Raw genomic sequence first — 27,919 nt, 5'->3', positions numbered from 1 at the left:
GTTGGCCCTGACCCCTGTAGCTGCCAGGATGACGTAATATGGAGAAAACCTGCCTGAATGTGAAGCTAAGAGAGGAAACTTGGAGGTAAGATGATGGAGGAAGAGATACAGAGTCTGGTAACATCGCTTGTATCTAGATGTGTGTATCTCCAAATATTGCATACAGAGAGGCCTGCCACAAATTAATGTGTAAGTTGCTCTGAGGAATTTATTATAAGTGGATTATTCCCTCTTTTGTTTTTATATCTAGGGATGCGGGGGTACTGGGAAGGCAGACTTTTAGTGCTGTTGTAGGTAGGATACAACCCAATTTTGAACTACTTAGCCATCTTCCTTGTAAGAACATTTAGAAAATTCTTGTTTACCCTATGTGTGTGAGTGTTTTGTCTGTATGTACATATATGCACCACATGGAGGCCTGGTGCCTTCGGAGGCCAGAAGAGGGGTGTTGATTCCCGGGGACTGGAGTGACTTGCGGTTGCGAGCCACCAAGTGGGTGCTGGAAATGGATTCTCTGGAAGAGTCCCAGAGTTCTTCACTGAGCAATCTTCTAACATCTGTTTTTAAATTCCTCTCCCATCAGTCGTAATGTGATTAGACCTATTGTAATCTTTGATACATTTTCGCTCTATCTTTTTAAACATCTTGGAAAAGTATACGTCAACATTAATATCCTCGTATCACTTTACTATTAACATGGTCCATCACGTAGTCATCTGAAGTTTTGTTTTGTTTTGTTTTGTTTTTAGGCTTGTTTCATTTTAATGACTGATCCACCTGAGGCCAAAGGCAGCCATCTATGTACAGACATGAGGGAAGCTTTATTTCTTGGTCTCTTCCTCCTTGGACAGTCTTGATGATCTCCTCCTTCTTGGCCTGGAGACGCTCCTCCAGGAGCTTTCGGGCTACCTTGTTCTTAGACCTGCGAGCCTCAGCCTGGTCAGCCAGGAGCTTCTTGCGGGCCTTGTCTGCCTTCAACTTGTGGGTATGTTCCATGAGAATCCACTTGTTTTTGAAGACATCCCCCTTGACCTTCAGATGCAGGCTGTGATACATATGGCGGTCAATCTTCTTGGATTCACCGTATCTCCTGAGAAGTCGGCGCAGGATCCGCATCCTTCTCATCCAGGTCACCTTGTCAGGCATTGGAGCGTTGGCAGTACCCTTCCGCTTCTCTATGCCCATATGCCTGCCATTCGTCTAGCCAAAGTGTTTTTCCGGCATCGAGCCCGGGAATGGACAATCACAGGCTTCCTGATGATCAGCCCATCCTTGATCAGCTTACGGATCTGCTGACGGGAGTTGGCATTGGCGATTTCATTGGTCTCATTGGAGTCCAACCAGACCTTCTTCTTACCACAGCGGAGGACGCTAGAGGCAAGCCTCTTCTGTAGCCTGAGCATACTCACCGCTGCCGACCCAGCAGCGAAAGGAAAAAGCGTCTTCTGAAGTTTTAAATGCTCTCTCCCTGTCCGTTTTTTATTTTCATGAATAAATTGTAACCTACCATCCGTTCCAAAGTTACTTCTAGGGAATTCCGACCCGAAGGTTTTATCAATCAGAGTGCACCAACCATCTAGACTTTGTGGCAAAAAACACCACTCGGGGAGTGGGTGGGGCGCGTAGAAGAACAAACAGGTGATGCCTGAACGCCTGTTTTTCCGTCTAGCAGAGGCTGGTGCAAAGGGGTTCCCCAGGCACGACAGGAGCGAGTGGGACAGACACCGCACGTCCTGGCTGGATGCGCAGCCGCCTCGGTACCTAGCCCGGCCCAATTTCCGGGCGGCTCCCAGCTCGGAGGCGGAGCCCGGACAGGGAGGAAGTTTGGTCACCTGACTCGGTGACCCGGGCACGGACGCTTCTTTCCCTGCAGCCGGGGCAAGAGGGCAGGTCCGAAGACTGCCGGGACAGACCTCGGAGCAACCATGCGACGGTCCCAGCACCGCGTCCCCGGGCTGCTGCTGGCGCTGGCGGCGCTGGCGGCGCAGGCCCCGGCCCAGCAGGGACCGGCGCTGTGGCCGTACCCGCGCTCCGTGCAGATGTTCCCGCAACTGCTGAGCATCGCCCCGGACAAGTTCCTCTTCGTCCACGGCCCCAATTCCACCGCGGACCCCTTCTGCTCGCTGCTGCAGGAGGCGTTCCGGAGGTAAGCAGCCTCACCTGGCCCGGGGGGGACCTGGGACAGAGAGGCGGACCACCAGGCGACCTGCTCTCACAGGTTTGCAAGACGGCATGGCAGCTCTAACCTATGCAGACCGAAGCCCGAGGCTTGACCTGCCCATGCTGTTTCCTGCACCCTGGGCGCTCGGGGTCCCTGATCTGGTTGGAGGATAACAGTGGGACGTGCAGCTTTAATCACTCAGTTTGTTGGCCTCAGAAGGGCAGTTGAGATGACTCCGGAGACCGGGAGGGGAAGGTGGCTCTGTCCGCTAATGTGAGCCGCCAATGAGAGCATCTTCAGGGCTTAGGTAAGGACTTTTTGAGGGCCCGAGGTATTCTCCAGTGTTGACAGTCGCTTTCAGTTCCATCCTCCCCATATGTGGCCACAATTCAGAGGTCTTTCATCTCTTCTATTTTTTTTTTCTTTAAGTGTAGCCGAGCTCCATGAATTTATGTGTACCACGAGCGTGGAGGTATCCGCAGACACTGAGGACATGGGATCTTGGTGTGAGCCCCCACTGCGTGTCCTGGTCCTCTGTGAGACCAGTAAGGGCTCTAAACCTCTGAGCTATCTTCCCCAGCTCTGAAAAAAAAGCCCTTACGCTGGAGCGTTGTGGGGAAACCCCTTCCTTCCAAACTGTGTTCCATGCCTAATGTTAGGTAGTCAAGTCTCAGTGCTTTCAAATGGCTCTTAGATAAATACCCACGTTTCTTCTCGTTCCTCACCACTCTGACTTCCCCTCGACTAGGTTCCCTAAAACCCTTTGCCTTATTTAGCGCTTGGTCTTTTACAGCCCTCTCAAGCCCTGCCATAGAGGGCGCGGAGGGCGCCCCGCAGGCAGGCACCCGGCTCGCGCACTGCCAACCTTATTGAGTGCAGGCTAGGCTGCATTTAGAGTGATGCTTGAATGTGCCACCTTCTGCCCCCTCGGTACGAGACCTGTGGGTGGGACTGCTCCAGGGAACTGTAATTGGGTGCAGCTTGCTTTCGCTCTCAGCTTGCTTGTCTGCTTGGTGAATTCAACTATAACTTAATTTTGCCCGGAGGAAATGCAACACCAAGTTAAGGATGGGTGCTTTAGGCTGCGGTGCCCAAGCTTCTACTGAAGAGGCCCTGGCATTGCTGGCAGAAACAGCAGTGCCCTCTGCCACAGAAAGGCTACTGTTTTGCTTACCATTTGTGGAACTGAGAGGGCATTATCACCTTATTTTGGAAGCCTGCTCTAATGAGCCTTTGGGGTTGAATTGTTAACAGGTTGGAATGCTTATGGTCCAGGTGGCATGAAAATGTTAAACCAAAGTGGCTGGTAGTATTGAGATGTTTAGCATCGTAACTCAGTCGCTAGGCTGGACAGCTTTTAAAAAGAGCTTGCTTGCTTGCTTGCTTGAAGGCTGACTGTAAAACTGGAGTTTCCTTCTGCCTTGATATGAGCTTCAGCAGGCCTTAAGTTACTTGTTAATGGATACAACGTTACAAGGGCTTGAATCAGCTGTGAGGTGGTTTAAAAACAGGCTCAGCATCTCGAAACAAGTGCAGGTAATTAATACCGGAAGGATTTGCCCAACTAATTTGTGGCTTGTATGAGAAGCAGCTAGTAATTGCACCTGGCATTGTTTGGAGGTTGGTTGTAAAACATGGCTAAACCTTGAAAGCATGCGGCTGTGGCCCTGTAACTTCGGCCAGCATGGTAGGGTTGGAAGTCTCTGGAGATGCATGGGTATTCAGGGAACTCTGGGTAGTGAACATTCATACAAACTGTTCAGAATTCCATGGCCTCTATCATTAAGAGCCCAAGCCCCATCACAAACAATGCTGGGCGGTGTGGATGCTTCTTCATCCCCACAAAAACTACTAAACAGAAGGCACTTTTTTTTTTGTTTGAGAGACGGTCTCACTATGTAGCCCTGGCTGTCCTCAGGTAGACCAGGATAACCTCAAACTCACAATAGTTCCGGTCTCCTTAATGGTGAGATTAAAGGTGTGGACTATACCACACCTGACCCGGAACACCTGTTTTAAAAGAACAGCTTCAGTTCTTTACTTAACTGGAAGGCTAGCTAGAACTAACTCAGACCTCAGATCTTAAAGCTGGTTAGTGGTCCCTCCCCAAACCCACCCACCCCACCCACTCCACCCCACCCTACCCCAAACTGGGAGGGCCTTGCACATGCTAGACAAAGCTGTACCGCTAGCTCCTTTTCATTTTTTGTTTTTTTAATTTAAAAACGGTATTCCTTTATACCTTGGTGGTGGTGCATGCCTTTAATCCAAGCACTCAGGAGGCAGAGTCAGGCAGATCTCTGAGTTCAAGGCCAGCCTGGTCTCCAGAGAGGACAGAGAAACCCTGTCTTGAAAAACAAACAACAAAAAAATTATTTTATGTGTATGGGCATTTCGATTGCACGCTGTCTGTGCACCACCTGTGTACAATACCTGTGAAGGCCAGTTATAAGTGGTTATGAGCCACCAGGTGGGTGCTGGGAATTGAACCCAGGTTCTCTAGAAGAGCAGCCAGTAAGTACTCTTAACAGCTGAGCCATCTCTTCAGCCCTAAGTTTTAAAGTTTTTAATTATGGTAAAATACATACAGAATTTTTCCATTGTAACTTTACAAAATATTTATTCATTTTCCTGTGTATGGATGTTTTGCCTGCATGTGTGTCTGTGCACTGTGTGTGCAGTGCCTGTGGAGTGTGAAAGAGCTTTCTAAATTTCCTCGTATGAATTTCATCTCAGAAAGTTTGATCTGAAGCTCTGGACATGAGGATTTCCAGAAAGGTCCCCTAACGCAGGGTTCTCAACAGTTCTCAACCCGTGGGTTCAAAACCATCAGAAAACACAACTAGCCAAAGGTCTTAGGAAGCCCCAGCCATAAATTTATTTTTGTTGCTACTTCCCAACTGTGATTTTGCTACTGAGCCGTGTTTCAGTTCCTTAGACCATTGGAAATAGCTGTTTTCCAATGGTGGCGACCCACAGGTTGAGAACCGCTGCCCTAACAGTTCTGAAAACACCCTGAGAGAGTTGAGAGTTGACTTCTGTGTCCACTAACACTAACATACGATTTGGTTCATGACTTAAATGGATCTCTCCCACAGATACTACAACTACATTTTTGGTTCCTACAAGTGGCATCATAGCCCTGCTAACTTTGGAGATCAGCCACAGCTACAGCGACTTCAGGTCACAATTACCCTTGAGTCACAGTGTGATACCTTCCCTAATATATCTTCAGATGAGTCCTGTAAGTACCTGTTATAAAATGTTGTCATTGTGGGAAACTTGTAAGTTCAGAAGGAGAGCTCACCTGTCCATCACCCCAGCCCATTGCCATTTCAGGTGTCCGATATGTATGTTTGCAAGCAAATTTTTTTCATGAATACAAACATTAATATGAAAATGGGAATAAGCTGAGCATGGCACTTGGGAGGCTGAGGCAGGAGGATTGCACTGAATTGAAGCTAGCTTGGGCTAGGGAAAGACCTTATCTCAAAAAAAAAGAAAAAGGACAAAGAAAATGGGAGTTTCTGTACATGGGGATTTTGACTTATATTTTTACATAACTATTAAGTATTCTTTTGTGACATAATTTCCAATACCTCAGTATTTCACTATTGTATGATAGAATTAGACTAATCTTCATTTCTGAGGCTAGGCTACTTCTTTTGTCTTTTTAAAAGATTTTTTGTGTGTGTCTGTGTGTGTGTGTGGTGTGTGTGTGTGTGTACATGCACACACATGTCTGTAGACACTCACAAAGGGCATAGGAGCCCTTGACGTGGAGTTACAGGTGGTTGTGAGCCACCAGTCCTCAGTGCTAGGAACCGAGCTGCAGTCCTCTGGAAGAGCAGTGAGTACTTTTAACTGGTGAGCCGTCTCGCTGGCCCGGCAAATTAGAGCATCTTGCATAGTAGACAAGGCTGCCCACGGACTGTACCCACAGCCTGGGGCATGCCTTCTCTGAAGGGTGTGCTGGCTGGCAGAGGTGTGGAATGGTGTGGAGGAGTCAGAGCCACAATGTGAAGAGAAGGAGAAAGAGTGACTGACCCCTGTACCCTTGGACTGCTTCTCTACAGGGGGCTAAGCACCGTGTCTCCCCTCCAACCCAGAGGAGCTTTCTTTCTTTTTTTAAAATTATGTTGTTTATTAGCATTCTATTTATTCATTTATTTACCTTTGTTTTTGAGTCAGAATCTTTTTTTTTTTTTTCATTTATTTTTATTGTATGATCATTGGTGTTTTGCCTGCATGTATGTCTCTGTGAGGGTGTCAGAAGCCCTGGAACTGGATTTACAGATAGGTATGAGCTGCTATGTGGGAGCTGGGTATTGAACCCAGGTCCTCTGGGAGAGCAGCCAGTGGTCTTAACCACTGAGCCATCCCTCCAGCCCCTAGATGGGCTTTCTTAATACACCCCTCTTAGCATTGTTGGATGTTTCCTGAATTTTTGTCTCTTTGGGGGCCCACCACACAGCTCCCCAATAAATCACACATGGAGGCTTATTCTTAATTATGAATGCCTGGCCTTAGCTTGGCTTGTTTCTTGCCAGCTTTTCTTTTCTTTAAATTAACCCATTTGTCTTTTGCCTCTGTCTGGGCTTTTCCCATTCTCTATTCCTGTATACCTTTCTTTCGTACTCCATTGCTGGATGTGTAGCTGGGTGTCTGGCCCCTGGTGTCCTCCTCCTTCTCTAGCTCCTAGATCTCTCCTCACCCAGATTTCTCCTATTAATTCTTTCTGCCTCCCAGCCCCACCAATCCTTTCTTCTGCCTTGCTATTGGCCGTCCAGCTCTTTATTAGACCATCAGGTGTTTTAGACAGGTACAGTAACACGGCCTCACAGAGTTAAACAAGTGCAACATAAACAAAAGTAACACACCTTAAAATAACATTCTCCAACACCTTAGGGAAGTAGTTTCATTTCTTTTCAATTCTGTAGCTGTCCTTGGGAGAGGAATAAGCAATTTACCAATGCTAGCCATATGATTTTGGTGGATAATGGGCATGTAGCTGCTATAGGAAGTAGGTTTTGCAATCTGAATTGAGCTAGAAATGGTCACTGCACTGCCAAGGACACTTTGCTGTCTATTACCATCAGCAACATAGACGACCCATTGTAGATTCTAGGAAATAGGGTGCACTGAGACTGAGGAGTGAGCTTTTATTTAAGTCAGCTCTGTGAATAATATTCTCAAAAGGAAGCTTCTTACCGTACGTGTTTAGGAAATTCACCAGCATCACAAATGCAAAATCCCAACCCCCTATATTAAAAATAAAAGACAGGCATACCCTGAGAACTAGAAATGAAACAATTTCTCAAAGACATTTACTTGTAACGAAGAGTTATAAACAAAATGAGCTCACTGTCAACTGATAGAGGACTGGCTGAACAGATAGATGTTAATCCACAGACAGACAGACAGACAGACAGACATGCAGAACTTACCAAAACAAACTGCCGAGTTCGACAAAGGAAGTTGTACAGTATGGAGGGGAATATATCATTTTTTACAGCAACACACAGGAACTTGCAGATAAAGAACATTTTATTGTTTTCATTATACGATTGCCCAGGAAAAGAACTAATAGAATTTCATTTGGGGGAGGTAGAGAGAACTGGGTGAGCATCTCAAGTATTTTAATTATTGATATCTGTATAGATACCCTCGAAAACAAAGGTATTCACAGTGCATTAGGTATAGAAGGGGGCAGTTGAAAAGTCAAGACATCACCTCCTACCCACCCCTAACACACACATGAAGGAGAGTCACTACCAGATCTGCTAATTTGGTCTTGAAGTTAAAATTCTATAGCTGTGTCTGAATACTTAGCAGGTAAATCTAACTCCTATATATGATTCGATGAGTTGAGTCGGGATCCTTGTAACTATAAGCCAGACCTCAGCTATTTCAGGGGGAGAAGGGGGGCCTCTTCAATTGCATCCACAGCAGCAAAAGACTAAGTCTGGCATCCCGCTCACTCAGCACTGTGGACTTTCAATGAGAAAAGCTAGTAGAAAACTGTCAGCTGAGCATGTCACATGACTGACCCATCTTGTCCTTGCCTGCCCGCATGTGTCTTCTGACAGTCAGGAGGTAGAAGGCGATGACCCAGTCCAGGTGATAGGATACAAAATCATTATGCTCCAACCTCCAGCGCCTCTTCTGTGGTACAGTCTGTCCCTGACACTTCAGCTTTCGCTGTCTGTACCCTCTGTACCCACCTTGCCCCAGGCTGTACTGAGACTAAAATTACTGTTGGTCAAATTTAGGCAGAGTCTGATTCCAAAGGTTGAAGGATAAGACCCTCTTGGCCCAGCCCAGCCAACTAGAACTCTATACTCTTTTGAGTGTTTTTATTTTGAGACAGGGTTCCCGTTTAGCCCAGGCTGGCTTTGAACCTGTGATCCTCATGCCTTAAACCTCCTGAGCTCTGGGATTAAGGCCAGTTCCTTCCCACCTACCATGCCTGGTTGGAGTCCCAATTTTGATGGATGTGGACTTTTTTTTTTCTCTTGGTTTTTCGAGACAGGGTTTCTCTATGTGGCTTTGGTGGCTGTCCTGGAACTCACTCTGTAGCCCAGGCTGGCCTCGAACTCGCAGAGATCCACCTGCCTCTGCCTCTTGAGTGCTGGGATTAAATAAAGGCATGCGCCACCACTGCCCGGCAGATGTGGACTTCTTATTGAGTGGGATGAAATTGAATTTAGGTAAAGGGAGCTAGAAAGTAAGTCTCAAAAGGTGATTTCAGATGCCGTCGAGGGGCAGGGAGGTAGGACAAGTGAAGGAAAAGTGGCGGGAACTTGCCTTGGTGGAAGTAGGAAATATGAGTAAGGACTGTGAGTACTGAGGACTGTTTGCATTTCTGATCTGGCAGTTCAGACCTGAGGAGATTAGTGGTGGGTGGGATGGATACCCAGGGGCCTGGCTTGAACACCTTAGCTTCCTGGCCTACAGCACTGGGATTCATTGAAGTGAGTGAGACACAGGTCTCTGGGCTGGTCAGGCTGGGACATCTTGAGTTGAAGGAATCTGAGTGGGGCATGCTGGAGGGAAGAGGGGAAAAATGGTGTGAAAATACCAATGGTAAATGCAGAAAATCAACTGTGCACCACTCTGGGATTAACCAAAGTTCACCAACCCTACCCCACAGATTCTCTGCTTGTGCAAGAACAAGTGGCCTTCCTGAAGGCCAACAGTGTTTGGGGAGCATTACGAGGTAAGTTCTGTGCAATTTCATTGTCTCTAATAGAGGGATAGTATCATATGTTGCTTTGTAAAATCAAGCACAGCAAAACTATGCCACCTTGGGTCCCTCTTCTTTATTTCCTGTGAAAAACTAGCCGATCACTTAGATTCCTTCAACCCAAGATGCCCGAGCTTGAAACCCAAAGACCTTGTGTCTCGCTCACTTCAGTGAATCCCAGGCAGCTGAGGGGTTCAAGCCAGGCCCCTGGGCATCCCTTCCTCACATCACTAATCTCCTCAGGTCTGAAGTGCCAGATCAGAAATGCAAACAGCCTTTAGTACTCACCATTCTTATTTACTCAGACTAACTACTTCTTCATTTGACCTTTTAAACATCTGAGGGTGGGTGTTTATTCAGAGCATCGGACACTTCACTCATGTGACTCTTAACCCTCAGAGTATAAAGTGATGGGCAGTCCTTGCATGTGGTAGGCAAGGCTCACGTGACGGAAACATGTTTTTCCATAGAGAGATACAAATAACAGTAGTCAGTTATAAGGAATAATCTGAAGCAAACTCCTTCCCTATTCCCTACCTGGGAGGAAAATGAAAGCATGATCCCAGAACAGTTCTGTGAAGAAACGGCGGTCACAAGACTCTTGCTTTCTTGGAGTTTTCTCAGAAGCATCCAGAAATCTCCTCACACGTCTCCATTTGTGGACCGTGTTCCGACAGTGGGCTGTGTAATACGTGGCTCGGTGGCCCCAGTTGGTTCAGCTTTGGTTTGGGCTCACCGATGCCTTCTTGCCACCGTTAGGAACAAGTATCTGTCTTTCCCAGTTTCCTCTGCCTGTGGGTTTAGAGCCCTCAGCAGGTTTATAGGAGCCTGTGAAAGGGAAGTGTGCTGCAGACAGGTGGGAGGCAGGGGGCAGAGAAGAGTGCTGCGTTTTATTTTATTTTTGGAGCTGAGGATCGAACCCAGGGCCTTGCACTTGCTAAGCTAGCACTCTACCACTGAGCTAAATCCCCAACCCCGAGTGGTACATTTTAGAAAGTGTGGATGTCTTACTTGCTTTAACTCTTCACCCCCGTGGTCATGAGCCTGTGTGGATGTTACTTTCAGTTCGTTTTTCCTTCTTGTAAATAACACAGTATCTTTTGCTTCCCCCAGGTTTAGAGACGTTTAGCCAGTTAGTTTACCAAGACTCTTTGGGGGCTGTAAGTATTCCTATTGTCTTACTGATCCTGGAGAGACACTGCTGTCGCCTACCCAGCTGCCCCTCCCAAAGCTTCTTTTCCCAATATATTACAAATTTCATGCGTTTTCTGTATACGTATTCTTCCTGCTTGTATGCCTGCAGGCCAGAAGAGGGCACCAGATCTCATTACAGATGGTTGGGAGCCTGTTGGTTAAATCAGTGCTGCTAGTGGCTGGCCATGCCAACGGAGGAGAGTGCTGGAGGAAAGTCACGAGCCATAGTTACCTTTTAGAGCTTTATTGGGAGGGGGGGGAGAGAGGGAGAGAGAGAAAGGGAGAGAGGGAGAGAGAGGATCAGAAAAACAGAGAGACCACATGGAGGAAAGAGAGCGGAAAGAGAAAAGGGAGACAGAGGGTCCACCCCCTTTTTAGGCTGGGCCGCTGTCCCAGGCTGATGATGTAATTAAGGACAGAATCCTTACATCCCAGACTTTCACTTATTATAAAAAAAAGCAGGTAGATGGGAATAGGGCCATTGTTCCTCTCAAAAACTGCTTCCAGCTGATTTCTGGACGTCGGTTGGCTCTTGGGGGAATGGAGAAGGGGAGTCTTCCGAAGTAGATAGGTGTTGTAGGATACTGTCTGTCATCCGTTTGTTCTGGAGACATGTATCCCTCTTGGCTGTGGCTGGGAACCTTCTGTCTGACAAGATGCTTGTGACACAGAAAAAAAGCTTAGAGAGAAAGCAATCATTATTATTTTATGTTGGTAGATCCAGCCTGTCCAGGTGGATTTTGAAACATGTTAAGCTTTATCAGAGACAGATTATTTTAAAGCACCTGTTTCCTTTACTAGTTCAGCATCCAGGAGACAGGTGATAAATTGTTAAAAGCATCTCACAGGAATAGATGTTTACATTAAAGTCTTTTTGTAGCACCCATACACTTTTGGGTCTGGGGGTGTAAGTACCTTTTAGTTGTTACAGTTTCTTACTTGATGATCTTTGGACTCCGGTTCTGTGGTGGTCCTGTATCATTGGCTGAACAGTGAGTCAGAACAGGGAACTGGGAAGAGAAAAGCTTATGGTACATGAGAATTTATTTTTTTGGGATTAGGGACAAGGCAAAGATCATGGCCCTGTCTGTATGCACATGAGAAACACAGGCAGTAACTTTGAAGTGAGACAATGAGCTCTTATCTTAGTTGGAAATCTTTTTTTTTTATTAAGTAACTCTGAAAGTACAATTAAATCTGGTGAGGTAAGTAAGGCTGTCCTCTGTACCCAACAATAGAGAAAGGAGAAGTGACATTCCAAAACTCCTAGGACTGAGTCAGTGGCTCTGGTGTCCAGAAGGAAAGAAATGGATCCCTTCCCTGCTGCATTCTGGGTTTCCTGCCATGTCTGTAGCCAAGCCTAGGTTTGTTGAATGTCTAATCTTGATGTACCCATGTGTCTTGGCACCTGGGGACAGTCAGCTGACTGATTGTCTTTCTAGGCAGCACTTTTAACAAGGCGTTGAGGGCCTGGCAGGGCATTCGCTAGCCCATGGCCTTTTTCACTTAAAACAGGGACCCAACAGCTTTTGGGAGTCAGGGAGTGCCAGCACTTGGCAATTTTGTTTTCTGGCTTTTATCTCTTCCCTGGCACACCTTAAATGCCACAGATGGCTCTTTTGCCTGTGGGGTCAGGAGCCTTGCTCTCCATATGCTTAAGTTTTAGTAGGGGAGGTCTGAGGAATAAGAGAGGGATTTTACTCCGTGTCCTCTATTTTTTTTTCCTGACGATTGGTGGCTTAAGGACAGCTTTTGGAAGATCTGCCAGTAGGCAGACTGTAAACCAATCCTTTTGGAAGACTTGTCTGAGGCTATAAGCTGATTTTTTTTTTTTTTTTTTTTTTTTTGGCTTTCAAGCCATCCTGACTACTGTAAACTTATTTGTATGGATCTTAGCCCTTTTCAGACCTGCCTGTGTTTCCTAAGGCAGTTGAAAATGAGTGGGTGGAGTCAAGGTGAGTTAGGGCAAGAGTCTTAGAAGCCGCCCAAGCCCAAGCCCACCCATTTGAGCCTGCCCACTGCCGGCAGAAGTCAGACAGAAAAGGTTGCACATGGAGGACACAGAAGTGGGGAGGGAGAAGGGTTTAGAGCTTTAGCAGAAAGCTTGGAGACAAAGTAACTTTTTATTTGCCAGTTCGCTGGCAGAAGTTCCCATGACTCTGTTATGCCGCCAGATTTACCGGTACCCGCCCCTTTGTTCTATGGCTTTTGTCCATTTGCTGGCAGAAGTTCCCACAACACTGTTAAGTGGCCAGATTTATTGGTACCCACCCCATCCGCCACTGTAAGTGGGTGGTATCTGCCCTTTTGTCTCATGGTTGCAGCCAAGAGAAAAATAAAAAATTAAAATAACAAACTGGGATCAGACTCCAATCTTCGGCGTCCCCGAGAGTGGAGAGAGATCTTAAGAATCTGCAAGTCACCATGCCTCTTCGTCAAGGGAACATAAGGGCTGCGACTGCGCTGCAGTTGGTCCACCCGGTAGACCGAGACAACATTTATCTCCTCGTCAGGAGCGAAAATGTGCCTGCTGTTGCCAGCACAGCCCGAGGACACCCCCCGGGGGGTCTGTCGCAAAGAATATAGCTCAGACTATAGCCGCGAGAACGGCAGACTCACTGTGAAGAATCATGGCCATAGCAGGGTAGTTGTATAGGGAAGGGTCCAGTGGAGGCGAGGGATGTATGCATGCTTGCGGTCTCAGGGTCTCACTGGACGGGGGGGAGGAGGTGGCAAGTGGCAGCAGTCAGCAGGTCCTTGGTTGGTGTATCCGAGTCACGGCACCAAATGTTGGTTAAATCGGCGCTTGTGGCTGGCTGGTGCTTGCAGCGGCCATGCCGATGCCAGAGAGTGCTGGAGGAAAGTCACGAGCCATAGTTACCTTTTAGAGCTTTATTGGGAGAGAGAGGGAGAGAGGGAGAGAGAAGGGGGGGACCAGAAAAACAGACCGTGCGGAGGGAAGAGAGCAGAAAGAGAAAAGGGAGACACACAGAGGTCCTGCCCACTTTTTAGGCTGGGCCACCGTCCCGGGCTGATGACGTAATTAAGGACAGAATCCTTACAGAGACACTATGTGGGTGCTAGGAATTGAACTCCATCTCTGGAAGAGCAGCCAGTGCTCATAACCTCTGAGCCATCTCTTCAGCCCCTGGTCTTAGATTTTTATCCAGTACTTATATATGGTTGTAGTCTTTGTTGAACTTGAGAAAAACATTCTAAAGCTCATCAAAATTTACTTCTTCTCCTAGTTCACCATCAGCAAATGCAGTATTACTGATTCTCCAAGGTTTCCTCACAGAGGAATTTTAATTGATACATCCAGACACTACCTGCCCATGAAGACAATTTTAAAAACTCTGGTAGGTAATTGCTTTATTGGATCCTTGCTCTTCCAGAAGATCTGCTCCTTGGGTTCCTTTCCTCAGTTATCTCTTGCTGTCTTGTAGGCTGGAGTGGGAGGACTTGTTTTTCTTGTCTTAAGTCTAAGCACTACCTGGCTCCCTCCCTGGGGAAGAATGTTTCCCCCAGTGAAATGGCGGCACCCCTGAGTGGATCTCCTCTGTGTTTTCACAGACTACATGAATTTGGCTAAGACTGTTAAGAGAATTTTTTTGTTTTAAGCCAGGATTTTGGTTTGTAGCCCAGGTTGTCTGTAAACTCCCAATCCTCCTGCCTCAGCCATGGGATTATCTACGTTTAGTGAGAAAGGCAGTTTGATTTTTTTTCTTTCTTTCTTTCTTTTTTTTTTTTTTTTTCTGGAGCTGAGGATGAAACCCAGGGCCTTGCACTCTACCACTGAGCTAAATCCCCAACCCAGGCAGTTTGATTTTTATTTTCGTTTTGTTGTTTTGTTTTTGGTTTTGGTTTTGGTTTTGGTTTTGTTTTTTTTTTTTTTTTTTTGGTTTTTGGTTTGGTTTGGTTTGTTTTCGTTTTGGTGGTTTTTCAAGACAGGGTTCTCTGTGTAACCGCCTTGGCTGTCCTGGAACTGGCTTTGTAGACCAGGCTGGCCTTGAACTCACAGAGATCCACCTCCCTCTGCCTCTCAAGTGTTGGGATTAAAGGTGTGCACCACCATGTTCAGCAGAGAAAGGCATTTTTAATACTGCCATTGGCCAAAGCATGTGCTTGAATTCATCAATCAGGGGTCTAGACATAACTTGGAAAAATGACTAAATCAAATGGCTAACTCACTCTAGCTATTAGTTTTGTTTGTTTGTTTGTTTTGTTTTTTTTTTGGTTTTTCGAGACAGGGTTTCTCTGTGTAGTTTTAGGCCTTTCCTGGAACTCGTTTTGTAGATCAGGCTGGCCTCGAACTCACAGAGATCTGCCAGGCTCTGCCTCCCGAGTGCTGGGATTAAAGGCATGCGCCACCACCGCCCGGCTAGCTATTGTTTTTTAAGGTGACATAGAAAGCGTCCAGGGAGTGGCTTTTCCCCTTTGGAAATCTTCTAAAAGAATATGGAAGCTTGAGGTAGTGGGTAGGAAGGAGGTTGATAATAACCATCTTTTCCTGGGAGCTTTTCGTTTTGCCCTCCCCCCCCACCTGCCAACAGACTCCCTAGGCTGCTTAAACTTTTTAGAAGACTACAGAGAACTTTCATATATTCTTTCATCAAGAATATATGAATTTAAAGCTTATGATTGAAATTTTTTAAATATTTGTTTAACTTCCTTAAAGTTTATTTGCCTGATTCTCCCTATTGAAATGCCTGATGGGTCCATGCAATGAGTGACTCAAAACACCTTCCTATTAGTCTGTGTCTCCTATTAAAAGAAAGAACATATCTCAAAATAGTTTCAGAGCAAGCGTCAGAGAGCAGGAAGCTGCTAGCTTGGGCCTCCAGTCTACCCGCGGGGCAGATTCCATGGCTAGCTATGGTTCAGCACCCAGTGGGATCTGTGATGTAGATCCTTGTTTCAGCTCCTCAGTGGCCTTCAGCCTGGAGCTGTTCTCTTTCCTCAGTTTGGAAGACTGTGATATTTTAGAAAAGTACAGACCAGTTACTTTTAGAAACTACCTTAGGTCATCTGTTTTTCACGTGAGATTCAGTTCCTGGGGCAAGAATAAAGCAAGAGTGGGGCTGTGTTCCCAGAGTGTCGGGTGGTGCGCTGTCTCACTAAGGGTAATGTACACTTGAGTTGGTTGAGATGTCATCTACCACGCTTCTCCACTGTAAAGTTAACTTTAGGGTGTTTTGTGCTTATCAGGTACCCTGTGGAAGAAACTGTGGGGCTGTGTAAAACCCCATCTCTCCTTGGTGCTCACCCACAGCTGATCTTTCTTTGCCTTAGTTAGGAGGCTATTGCTTTGACCAGTCGCCAAGTGGTGATCTCCCTAGTTCCAGCATTTTTAGCATTTACTAGTGTAAATTACCTTGTATAGTAAGGCACAGCATCACTTTTTCATTTGAATACTCACTATTTTGGCAGTCTGGATTATCATTTTGCTTCATGGGTTGTAACCTATTAACCCCCCTGTAAAACTGTTAAATGGACCCTTCTGTGGCAGTCAGAAGCCCTTTCAAGCTGGTTTGTTTATTCTTGTGAGATGTCCCCCTCAATCTCTCTGTACCTTTGGCACAACGGTAGCCAAGGCTTACGTAGCCTGGTCTCAGTCTAGATTCAGGCTTGCTCTCCCCCCACCCCAGGAACCCTTTCAGTGGTCAGTATTTCAAACCCAGATTTGGGCTGTAGGTGGGCATACCTCCTGACTCTACAGACAGCTGGGAAGTGGACCTGTATGTGTTTGATATATTTATATGACCACATGTGTACATCTTTCTCTGTGTCTCTCTGTCTATATCAGGAGTTGGTTAAGTTGCTGCTGTAGCTCAGGAGAGACGTGTTTAACCTTTGTAAACCACGGTTAATCTGGAAGACTTCTGCGATTGGAAAAGATGTAAGGGTTTTTGTCAATGTGGACAGGGCACCAGCAGGGTGTCCTCAACTCTAGTTCAGCCCTAATGCCGTCTACCTGGAGATGGCATCAGACCCCAGAAGCTGAAATCCTCAAAGTTACCCCTCTCCCTTTTGACTTCAGATGCCAGACACCAGCCCCAAGAGTTTTTACCTATGCTTGTGATATTATGGGAACCCACTACAAATCAGGGTTCCCGTCATTCCCCTCTCAAGTTTCAATCATTTCCTAGCGTGGCTGTCAGAACTTGAAACACACCTGTCACTGTATTATAAAGGATGCTGCAAGGGCTGCAGGTACTCAGGGTTGGGGTTTGGGAGCAGGGCTCCCTTGCCCTCTCTGGGCCCCTTTCTCCAGGAACCTCCCTGGGTCCAGAGATGTGGAAGCCCCAGAAGCCTGTCCTTGGGGGTTATATGGAGTCTTCACTGCACAGGCGTGGCTGAAACACAAGTACCATGTGGAATGTTTTTGGGCAGAAAGGGACTGAGCAAAGCTCAGAAGGCCTGCGGTGCCAGCATCCTTCCTCTTCTGTGCAGAATCCCTCCCTGCAGGCCACAGGGCAGGGCCCTCCGGAAGAAGGAGGGTCTTGGGACCTACTATCAACCAGATAGGTCAGAGAATTTCGTTAAGCCCAGCCAGCTCCAAGACAGGAACCCCAGCAAAATTAGTGCCTATGACCAGCCTTGAGGAAGAGAAGCCCTAATTTCTACAACCTGCATTGGGAGGGAGTTAGGAAGCAGGAGGCATGCAAAAACCCTGGAAACCCTTATCACAACATCACAGCCATCTGTTCTGAAATACACACATGCATTGTTGCATACCGCTTTACAGCATCAGGACGGAGTGGCTGCAACAGAAATCTGGCCTGCAAGTCGAAATATTTATTACCTGACTCTTTATGTCAAATTTACAAACCCCTGGTCTGTATTAAAAATTAATGAATTTATATTAGTCAATCCCAATTACTACTACCTATTTGTAACTCCCTTCTCTGGCAATAAAAACCCTGTCATCCTAAACGTCTCCCAACTGCCATTAGCCAAGTACCTTTAGTCACAATACAGAGAAGGGAGGCTATGCATTTGTATCATCTGGTAGCACAAATCTATCCTGTATTTTTTTTATCCTTTTTAGAATCAGTTTTAAGGAATAAACTGTAGTTTTATCCCTTAAACTACAGTTTAAACTACAGTGTATTTCCTTCATGGTATACATTACATTCACTATACCAAGGTGCCCAGAATTTCTCTAGGCATTTGCTTGGCATTATATTGAGTCTATAATGAATTTCGTTTGCCAGGGTTATCATATATGTTTCATATATGATAGGCCATATATGCCTGTATATATTCATATAAGCCGGCTTACACTTTCATATATGTGGAAAGTGTAAGCTTTGATAGTCACATAATAAATGCTTTGTTTCTTCTGTACTCTGCTCCCTAAGAAGTCTCAGCCTCTTCATCCCCTATTCCTGGCAGACCCTGAAGTAATGATAAATTCCTAAGTGTGCTCTCCTATGCAGCAACATCACAGCTTCCTATATACGATGTGTGTGCTCTGGGGCTTTAATTGAGGTGTGCTGGCTTGACTGCATAGGAGTTTATACGCTCTTCATTCTTTCTTTGCTAAAAATGAACTATAAAAAGAAGCATGAATCGGAAGCAATCCCAGTGTAGGCAGCTACAATCCAGACTGTCTTCTCCTGTGGTACCTGATTCTTCCCGTGTTCGCTTTCAGGATGCCATGGCTTTTAACAAGTTTAATGTTCTTCACTGGCACATAGTGGACGACCAGTCTTTCCCTTACCAGAGTACCACTTTTCCTGAGCTGAGCAATAAGGTGAGTATTCATGTCATCTCTGTACAAAAATCCTTGGCATAGCTTCACTGGAAGATCATAGCTTCAATGGTTTTCTTATAAACAGAACCACTATGTAATTAGCATTTTTAAAAAAACGGTTTATTTATTTATTATGTATACAACATGTGTGACTGCAAGCCAGAAGAGAGGGCATCAGATCTCATCACAGATGGTTGTGAGCCACCATGTGGGTGCTGGGAATTGAACTCAAGACCTCTGGAAGAGCAGTCAGTGCTCTTAACCTCTGAGCCATCTCTCCAGCCCCTGTAATTAGCATTTCATTTCCATGAATCTTTTTTTACTTGTTACAAGTACTAATAAGACCATTACTATAAGTGTTATAAATATAAACAGTCTCTGGGAGCAGCATGCATATTTTAAAAGCTTAATGTAGAAGACCTGAGCAATTCATGAACAACATAGTTAAGATATTCACTCGCCTAATGGCATATTTATTTTAAATAGATTTGGAAACATGTAAATGACCTACTTTTCTTCCCATCTGAAACACAGAAAGGACATTTTAGAGATGAGCTTTTTTTTTTTTTATTGATGTTGTAAGGGGAGGGGGGATCCTCAGACCTGGTGTGGTGGTACACGCCTTTAAGGAGGTGGGGCAGGAGGACCTCAGTAAGCTGAAGGGAGGCCTGGTCTACATAGTGACAGCCAAGACTACAAAGAGACCGCTCAATAAACAAAACAAAAGCCAGGGTCTCCTCCATCTCAAGGATGCCTTGAACTTGCCTAGTAGCTGAGGATGACCTTGAAAGTGGACCCCTTGCTTCCTCCCAAGTACTAGGATCACAGGCATGTGCCACCCCATTGGTGGTATCTGTTGAGTGTTCAAATGGACTACTCTAGAGCAGTGGAGGTGGGGAGGTCATCCTTGGGTCTCATCACTTAATCTCCCTATAGTAGAGAATGCCATCGGACATCCAGAGAAGCTGCATGCCCTGTCAGGACTCTGTCTTCTGGCCACAGTTCTAACTCTAATATGTATTTGGGCTGAAGGTTGTGGCAGTGAGTCGCTGATGTGGCAGCTGCTTCTGCTCTACCTTTATATGCAATTTCCAATGCACAGAGGGACAGAATAGTTCATGCAATACCCACCTCCACCATCAGTGTGTGGGGCAGAATTGTCCGGGGCTGCATTCTGCTGTCACCTGCAGACACTGCTCTTCCCCCCACCCGCTATTTTAAATCAAACTCCAGACTTATCTCACTTGGGCAAAGACTTGGTTTTATCTAGTCAGCCGTCAATGCTCATATTCACCTATGTGTCCTTTCCTCTTATGGTCCATGCATTATGGATGTTAATGTGCCTGCTAATTCTCTTCTTTTCTTCTTGTAAATTATTGTTATTAAAGAAACCAATGGAATCTGGTGTCCTGTCTGTCTCTGCTGTCTTGGTTTTGTTGGTTACATTCCATAGTATCAATTCACATGTTCCCTATATTTTGATTTGGGGTTCAGAGGTCAAGATGATTTCCACAAGCTGAGCATGCATAGCCTATATTTTGAGTCAGGTGCCAAACCTTATCTTCCAATGGTTCTTTACCATGACTTACACAACCTGTGCTGATTTGTCAAGAGACCCAAAGAGACTGAGTTACTTATTGTCTGGGGTTGAATTTTTAGGTGATAATAAAGAGACTGAAAGACAGAAACGTATGTTTGTAATAATGGGTGAGTATGGATTCTGAACTTGACGTGGGCAGTGTTTACCAGAGTTTTACACTGGAGGCAGACAGTTTGCTTCTTTTGCTGTCAGTTATCACGAAGTTGAAGTAACTGTGGACATTCTTGAAGCAGAAGGCACTGAATTCAATGATCAGAAATTCACCATTTTTATAGATTCCTACTCGGAAACCAGAAATCATCCAGTGTTAGGCAGGACTGTTTACTATCCTGTGAGAATAGAAAAACCAGCTAGCAACGTACAAACGGAATTGTTTATGGTTTCCAGGACCAAACCCATCTCGCACTTGAATATTGAATATTGAACTTGAATGTTACAGGGAAGCTATTCTTTGTCTCATGTGTACACACCAAATGATGTCCATACGGTGCTTGAATATGCCCGGTTCCGAGGGATTCGAGTTATACCAGAATTTGATACCCCTGGACATACACAGTCTTGGGGAAAAGGTAAGGAGTTTGCTTTACAGGCTGAAAAAGGGGGCATTTGAGATCCTTTGTCTCTTAATAGTTTGTCACTTTTGTTCTTAACTGTGGTTTGTGCACTGGTAGCAGGAATGGTACAGATTTTTGTGTCCCTTTGAAGTTACTGTCTAGGTACTACCTTGTGTCAAATTTGGGGAAGCAGAAAACTCGATTATAAGTCGAACATGCTAACTTAGTTCCGTTTTATTGATTGGCATGTTTTTGGAAGAGCACAGAAAGGGAACAGCATGAGGAAAAGGCATTCAAATAGAGTATGTGGTGGGAACAGAGCGGAAACCTTGTAGGAGATGCTATAGGTGGTGATAAAGAACGTGGGCTCTGGTGCCAGCCTGTCTGCATTCGGACCCTGCTTTTGTGACTTGGAGAGTAAATCCCGGGCAGGTTAACACTTCACCTCCAGTTTCTGAGCATCAAATAAACAATAGAAAGCACCCAGCCTGGGACCTAGCATGTTTAATTGTTCAGTCCTTAGTGATATCAGGGTATACACGGAAAACAAGGGCTGCATCGAGGGAGACCCTTGACAGTGGCGGGCTTTGTCAGCTCACCCTAGGAACCAGTGTCAATTTCTGAGTAGAGAAGTAACAGGAAGGGTTACATGTGGGGAAGGCCTTTGTGAAAGGAACAGACTGTCAAGAGAAAGACCCTGGAGGTCCCCCACTGGGAGGGTCAACAGAGGCTTGAAAAGTAATGAGCAGACCCAGAAACATCCTAGAAACACATTCATGGAACTGGGTAACTGACTCCAGGAAAAGGAACCATAGAGCTTGGTGAGGCCCACAAGCAGACCTGTCAGAAGCCAGAGAAGAATTGGTTTTTTTGTTAGAGCATATTGAAAGGCAGTAGGGCCTCTATTTGTACTGAGCAGGGAAGCTGAACTATGTATTGAAGCATAAATAAAAAGTTTGAGAGTCACTGATATTTGAAGTGGTAAGACCTCAAAGGCTGTGTAAACACAGCAAAGGGGAACGGAAGAAGCAGCTCTTGTTATGATGGTATCAGAGTGTCTCCTACTCAATAGAAACATGCTTTGCATCTTATCTTTTCCCAGGCTAGGGCTATGATTGAGTAGACACGGTCCTGAAGACTCCAGGCCCCAGCAGACACACAAACACAGATGCTAGTGTGTTGTGTGCTGAGCCTCACTTGGTGGGTTAGTGTGTCAAATGCATTTTGATTATTGATATTTTCAATTCAAGGAGTTTATTGGGATCCAACACCATTGTAAGAAGCGGACCATAAAGATGTGCAAATTCAGGTCTTTGTGATTAATATCCTTATAAAAATAAATCTTTGTATTTTCTTCTAGGTCAGAAAGGCCTTCTAACTCCATGTTACAGTCAAAGGAAGCAAACCAAAAGAGTTGGACCTATAAACCCAATTCTAAATACAACTTATACATTCTTTACCCAGTTTTTCAAAGAAGTCAGCAATGTTTTTCCAGATCAGTTCATTCACTTGGGAGGAGATGAAGTGGATTTTGGGTGCTGGTATGATAACTCTACACCTTTTATTTTATTTTATTTTTTTCCTTTTATTTATTTGTTTTTCAGTTTTTTTTTTTTTTCTTAAGTGTAGATATACAGAATCCACATTGAAAAAGGGAAGACTGGGGGTGGGGGAGGGGAGGTAACATCTCTCTTTGTAAGGGTTTTAAACGATTCCTGAGGTGGTTAGTTATTAAAGAATGTATATTTGAGAGGTGCAACAAGGTAAAAGCTTAGGAAGAAGAATCAAGGGGCAGTGGCTGGGCATGGTAGCTCATGCCTATAACTAAGGTCAAGCATGGGCTACAGAGTAAGACACTGACTCAAGAAAAAAGAATAACAAAATTTATAACCAGTCTTAGTGGCACATATCTAATTCCCATACTTAGGACAATGAACGTGGAGTATTGGGAGTTCAAGGTCAACCTGATTATAGTGAGACTGTTTCAGAAAACCTAAAAGACTAATCAGGGAAAGTTGTTCAAGTCGGAGTCCTTAGCTTTGTAAAGGGGCCAGGATAGAGGGTGGCATGGAAAGCTTTTCTAAAAATGGGAAGTCATTTCTGGAAAAAAAATACTTGGCATTAGAAAATTAAGGGAACTCATAATCAAGAGCTTGGACTTCCTTTTAATACTTTAAGGTCTGTATAACTGATGTTTTGGATACATGCTGCTTCAAATGATAAACTGGGCACATCAAAATGTTTATAACATTTCAGTCTCTTTTTTATTTAAGGGCATCGAATCCAAACATCCAAAATTTCATGCAGAAAAAAGGCTTTGACAAAGATTTTACAAGGCTGGAATCTTATTACATGAAAAAGTAAGTCATTTGAACGCCTATCAGTGCTTTTGTACAAGTTTAAGCTATAACTTAGTTCTCTGCTTTTTCATTTCTCCACCCCTTCCATACAAAACTGGAGCCATGAAAACCCACTAAACAAGGAAGTGCTGTACACTATTTTCTTTAAAATAGCGAGCATTTTGCAATAACTACTGAAATAGAGGAGAAGTCATGTGTCTTGAGAACTTGGCTCCATGTTCCGACTGCCTGCAGCCTCCTCACTATCCAGGTGCCTGCAACTCATTCCATTTGTCAAGTCTAGAGTGTCTCTCTTGATGCTTACACTGTGGGCACAGCAGCCAGAAATGCACACGCCTGTTTGTTACAATAGAATTACAGGCAGTTAAAAGTCCTCAGCTGCTCATCCCCTGCTAGAAACTTCTAGCAGCCCAAGTCCCCACCTAAAGCACTCAGCTTTTGACCATACTTGGGCACAAACCCAGCTTGTGGTGGACACATCATCACTCTTCAATTACAACCTTTAAAGTCTCCCTGCTTCTGTTTGTGGGCGTGGCTTCTCAGGCCTGAATCTCTGGGGTTGGAGAACCCGCCCAGGAGATGCTTTGCTCAAATAAACCTGTTGTTATACTTAAAAAAAAAAAAAGTCCTCAGCTACAACAGCTATCCCCAGCCTTTTCTAGCAAGGGGACTGGCCGCTGCTGTGATAGACAGTCTAGACAGGACAGTTCACAAGGTCTGATTGGACAGTGCTGCTCTGTTGGGAATCAGCACATTTTTCCCATAAAAGGACCAGAGCCCTGGGTTTCATGAACCATGTGGAGTTGCATATGTTAGAGGGGGGGAGGGGAAGCAAGCGAGGAAGCTTTGCAGATTGAAAAACCATTCTTAGCTTGTCAGCCATAGAAAAGAAGGCTGCAGACTGCTTTTCCAGGCTTTGCTCTGCTCTATCCATTTGGGAGACTCAGAGTTCATTCTGTTCCTTTCTGTTTACATTTTGTGTGGTGTATTCTTTCTTCCAAGTGTTCATTGTTGCCTAACTAAATATCTGTGCCAGTTAATAGTTGAACGTTGTTGATGTGTTGTGACAGGTTAGGTGACAGTTTCTTTCTTCCAACCTGTAGGTCTCGACTCCTGTAAGATCACTGGAAATATCAGATATTTACATTGTGATTCATAACAGTAGCAATATTACAGTTCTGAAGTAGCAACAATAATAACTTTATGGTTGAGGGATGGTTGGGGTCACAACAGGAGGAACTGTATTAAAGGGCACAGCATTAGGAAGGTTGAGAAGCACTGCTGTGTAACGATGTGTCACAAGAATAGGGAACAAAGCTTAATGTTGAAGCTGTCTACCCTGAGGGATCTCTGTCCATGTATGGCTGAGTTTCAGAAGTCACAGTGAAATGCTTGAGTGTGATTAGAAGGAAGGGCAGATGCGTCCCTGAGGAGTTAGTTACATCAGGGGGCAGGACCTAAGTGTTCCGGAAGTGATTGGAGGACTTTAGAATTACACTGTTTAAAGAGGTGATCTATAAGACATAAGGGGAAGCTTATATATGAGGAGGACAGAAATATAGATCAATATTTAAAGTTTTCCATATAAGAGGGAAAGACATGTTCTATCCTGAGCATGGACCACTAATCTTAATAATCTTGCCTTTGCTATTTTAAGGAAGTATACTTTCTTTGGAGGGTAGTCTTTAGTCAGCAACACATATTTCAGGTTGTCTTGAGGCTAAAGGATTCTTTGCATTTCCCATGTCCCTTAACCTTTTCCCTATCTTTCTACCCTGCCTCAACTATGCAACTTTAGCTGGTTCTGTATAGCTATATTATATTGAGATACAGGACTTCCAACATCGCAAGCCATTCATGGTAGAAGACATGTGTTTTTAGGAGTGTTAACTTTGTGATCCTAAGTAACTGTCAATTTTTTCAATGCTAGGATTTTGGATATTATTAAATCCTTAAAGAAGAGCTCCATTGTTTGGCAAGAGGTTTTTGATGACAAAGTAGAGGTAAGAACTGAAAACTCCACTCAGGGCTGGAGTGATGGCTCAGTAGCCAAGACTGCTTGCTGTACCAGCCTGAGGACCTGCTTTAAAGGTTGGATGTTCAATTTAGGATGGATAGAGGAAGTTAGGATGGATGAAGGTTGGGGAGGGCTCTAGTCCTCACTGCTGAACTTTGCCACAGACAGATTCAAGGAGAGGAGGAGGAGGCATTACCTTCAGTGTGTATCTACTGGTGTCAGGGCTGGGACAAGAAGGTTGCTGGGACTTGCTGGCTCCAGCATAGCTCCAGGTTCATTGAGACTTTCTCGAGGGAATACAGGATGGAAAGCCTACCCATACACGTGTGTGCATATAATACAGTATGTACGGTGATTAGAGGAGGGCAAGCCTACCCATACACCTGTGTGCATATATTACAGTATGTACGGTGATTAGAGACAGGAGGGCAAGCCTACCCATACATGTGTGTGAATACATCACAGTATGAAGGCACCAGACTCCATTAGCAATATGGACAACTCACTGTCTCCTTATTTCTTCCCCCAACTCCTGCTGTCTCACATGTTGAAGTATTTTTGTTTTTAGGAGCAAAACAGACAACAAATGGGCTTTTAAAAAAGTGTTAAAGTGGTTTTTAAAATGGGTAAAATCAATATACACTTTTGAGACATCTTTTTTTCCTGACAGAATTATTATTTATTTATAGTGGATCTTACAAGCCCAGTTACCATGGTTACCTCTCTGGGGAGCTGGTGATAGTGTCATGGTTCCAAGTTAAGTAGAACATCAGTGTGGTGGGAATGGGATCAAGGTGCACATCTTACCCTGAGTTCCTTACGTCTCTGAGGTGTTAGCTCTAGACAAAGTTAATATCCAGTTTTAAGGGTTGATGAAATTTGAAGAGCTATGAAAACACAGTGAGTGAACAGCCCATGCCACTGACCATTAGGGAGAAGAACAAAGGCTGTATGACTTTTTTCTAAGATCTCAGAAAGTTAGGTTTACTACTCGTAATCCCCAGGCCTTACAGACTGTATTTACTAACCTAATACTGCGGTGGCAACCTGCACTTTTAGCTTCAGCAGGGCACAGTGGTTGAAGTATGGAAAGGTGAAGAGTATTTAGAGAAGCTAAAAGAAGTCACATCATCCGGCTTCCCGGCAATCCTTTCTGCCCCATGGTACTTAGACGTCATTAGCTATGGGCAAGACTGGAGAAACTACTACAAAGTGGAGCCTCTTAATTTTGGAGGTAAGCAAACAACCATCATTACTGCTGGCTTCCTCCAAAAATTCCGTTCTCTCCTCCCAAATCTAACCTGGATGCCTACAATCCCTTTTATGTCTAATCTTTGATTTTATTAAAAACAAAGCTTTGGTGTCATTTTAACTTCGGAAGGGACAATGTGCTAGTCTAAAAGAAATGTCTATACGTAGACCCCTTAGATTCTGCCTCTGTTTTCATGGAGTTGCTTTCTATATCTGGGAGATATTTGAGTGTGTTAACTTTGTGAGACACCTAAGTACGATTACCATTTGCTTCTGTGGATTTCAGGCTGTGTACTCCTGAGTTTTCAGCCACTTTATTACCAGTTCTAATTGATACAGTCTTTGTATATCAGCCTTTAGCTTAGAAAATGATGTATGATTAAAAGTCTCAAAAAGTAGTAATTCACTGAAAATTATAACTTTCTCTAGAAAGCATTTTGAGGATCAAAAGTAATAATTATGAAAAATAGTTCTTAGATACTCTTTTTTGTTTTGCTATTAAACAACAAGGAATACAAACCAAAGATAAGTATATGTGGTCATAGTCCACTAAAATGAAGCTAATATTCCACCTTGTGTTTCTTGGCACACCACTCAGAGGAAACCAGTTTGTGCAAAGGATCTCCTCCTGACTCAGCACAGTCCTCTATGTCTGTTGACTAGCACTGAGCCCGGGTGGGAATAAAGGTTCTGCTGCCTACAGGAGGGTGTGAGCAGGTACCCCGGGATGACTATGGAAAGGAAGCCAATGTTATACAGCTTAACGTCTTTCCCTTCAACCACGCTAATGCAGGTTCTGAGTCGGAGGAAAAACTTGTCATTGGTGGAGAAGCTTGCCTATGGGGAGAATATGTGGATGGCACTAACTTCACTCCAAGATTATGGTAAGGAATTAAAGGGATGCCAACTGACTTTAAGGATGCCTGGGCTCTTATTCTCTCTGTAAGTAGGAAAGCTCTGAAGAATTTCCTTAAGCAGATGACTTAAAGAAAAAAAGAAAAAAGAAACCTAAATTGTCTTGGGAGACACCTATTGTACATTTCAGGCCTCGGGCAAGCGCTGTTGGTGAGAGGCTCTGGAGCCCTAAGACTGTCACTGACCTGGGAGATGCCTACAAGCGACTGGTGGCTCACCGCTGCAGAATGGTCAGGTGAGAGGCGCTCACTGAAGTCCAGCACTCTGTAACTAGTGTCTTCTGCTTTCTGCTTTGTGGTAAATTGAAATGCCACCTACAGAGCAGGGTAGTGCCTTACTTGGTAGCAGTTTGGCGGCGGGGTGTGTGTGTGTATGTGTGTGTGTGTGTGTGTGTGTGTGTGTGTGTGTAACACCTGTGAGATACATTTTAGTGTAACTGCTGTCTTAAAGGGTTAGTAGCTTAAATTAGAATCATTAAATCATTGCTAAAGTGGGGAGGATCTGCTAAAGCGATCTGGATGGGAGGACCACCAACCTAAAACATCCTTTTTCTTATCTGTCAACAGCCGGGGCATAGCTGCACAACCTCTTTTTACTGGATATTGTAACCATGAGCATAAACTGGAAAAGTGAACAGAAAAATCTATGGCATCCTGAACTATAATTATGTTGATTTTGAAATCATGTAAAATTAATATGTTAGGCGTTTCTTTTTTAAAAAATAAATCATCTTTTTATTGATTGGATCTCTACCTGTATCACTCACTGAATACTGGCATCTTTTATGTGAGCAGCTTAAAAAATAAAAGAAAGAGCTTCGTGATTCCACTCAAAATACTCCAAAGGGCTGCATGAATGCCTT

General features: G+C 44.7%; 1 protein-coding gene and 1 pseudogene across 1 annotated transcript; one reads left to right on the top strand and one right to left on the bottom strand.

Moving 5' to 3' along the window:
* Positions 1-821: 821 nt before the first annotated feature.
* Positions 822-1,403, bottom strand: LOC118596356 (annotated as a pseudogene).
* Positions 1,404-1,780: 377 nt separating this feature from the next.
* On the top strand, positions 1,781-27,885 carry Hexb (hexosaminidase subunit beta). The gene is made up of 14 exons (XM_036207226.1): positions 1,781-2,146; positions 5,260-5,405; positions 9,315-9,380; positions 10,521-10,567; positions 13,850-13,960; positions 18,259-18,360; positions 20,400-20,529; positions 21,875-22,055; positions 22,788-22,874; positions 24,805-24,877; positions 25,951-26,125; positions 26,936-27,026; positions 27,188-27,292; positions 27,624-27,885. The coding sequence occupies exons 1-14, from the start codon at positions 1,926-1,928 to the stop codon at positions 27,688-27,690; spliced, it is 1,602 nt and encodes a 533-aa protein (XP_036063119.1). The 5' UTR covers positions 1,781-1,925; the 3' UTR covers positions 27,691-27,885.
* Positions 27,886-27,919: the final 34 nt, after the last annotated feature.

The sequence above is a fragment of the Onychomys torridus genome, chromosome 15, assembly GCF_903995425.1.
Source record: "Onychomys torridus chromosome 15, mOncTor1.1, whole genome shotgun sequence".
In the NCBI taxonomy this organism is placed as follows: domain Eukaryota; kingdom Metazoa; phylum Chordata; class Mammalia; order Rodentia; family Cricetidae; genus Onychomys; species Onychomys torridus.
The sequence above is the reverse complement of the archived record's forward strand: the minus strand, read 5'-3'. Positions and strand labels throughout refer to the sequence as shown.

Bases quoted from the DNA above. Each gene is read 5' to 3' on its own strand.
- Hexb (XM_036207226.1), top strand. From the start codon at position 1,926: ATGCGACGGTCCCAGCACCGCGTCCCCGGGCTGCTGCTGGCGCTGGCG. The intron at 9,381-10,520 runs GTAAGTTCTGTG...TGCTTCCCCCAG, and splicing joins TGTTTGGGGAGCATTACGAG to GTTTAGAGACGTTTAGCCAG. The intron at 27,293-27,623 runs GTGAGAGGCGCT...ATCTGTCAACAG, and splicing joins CACCGCTGCAGAATGGTCAG to CCGGGGCATAGCTGCACAAC.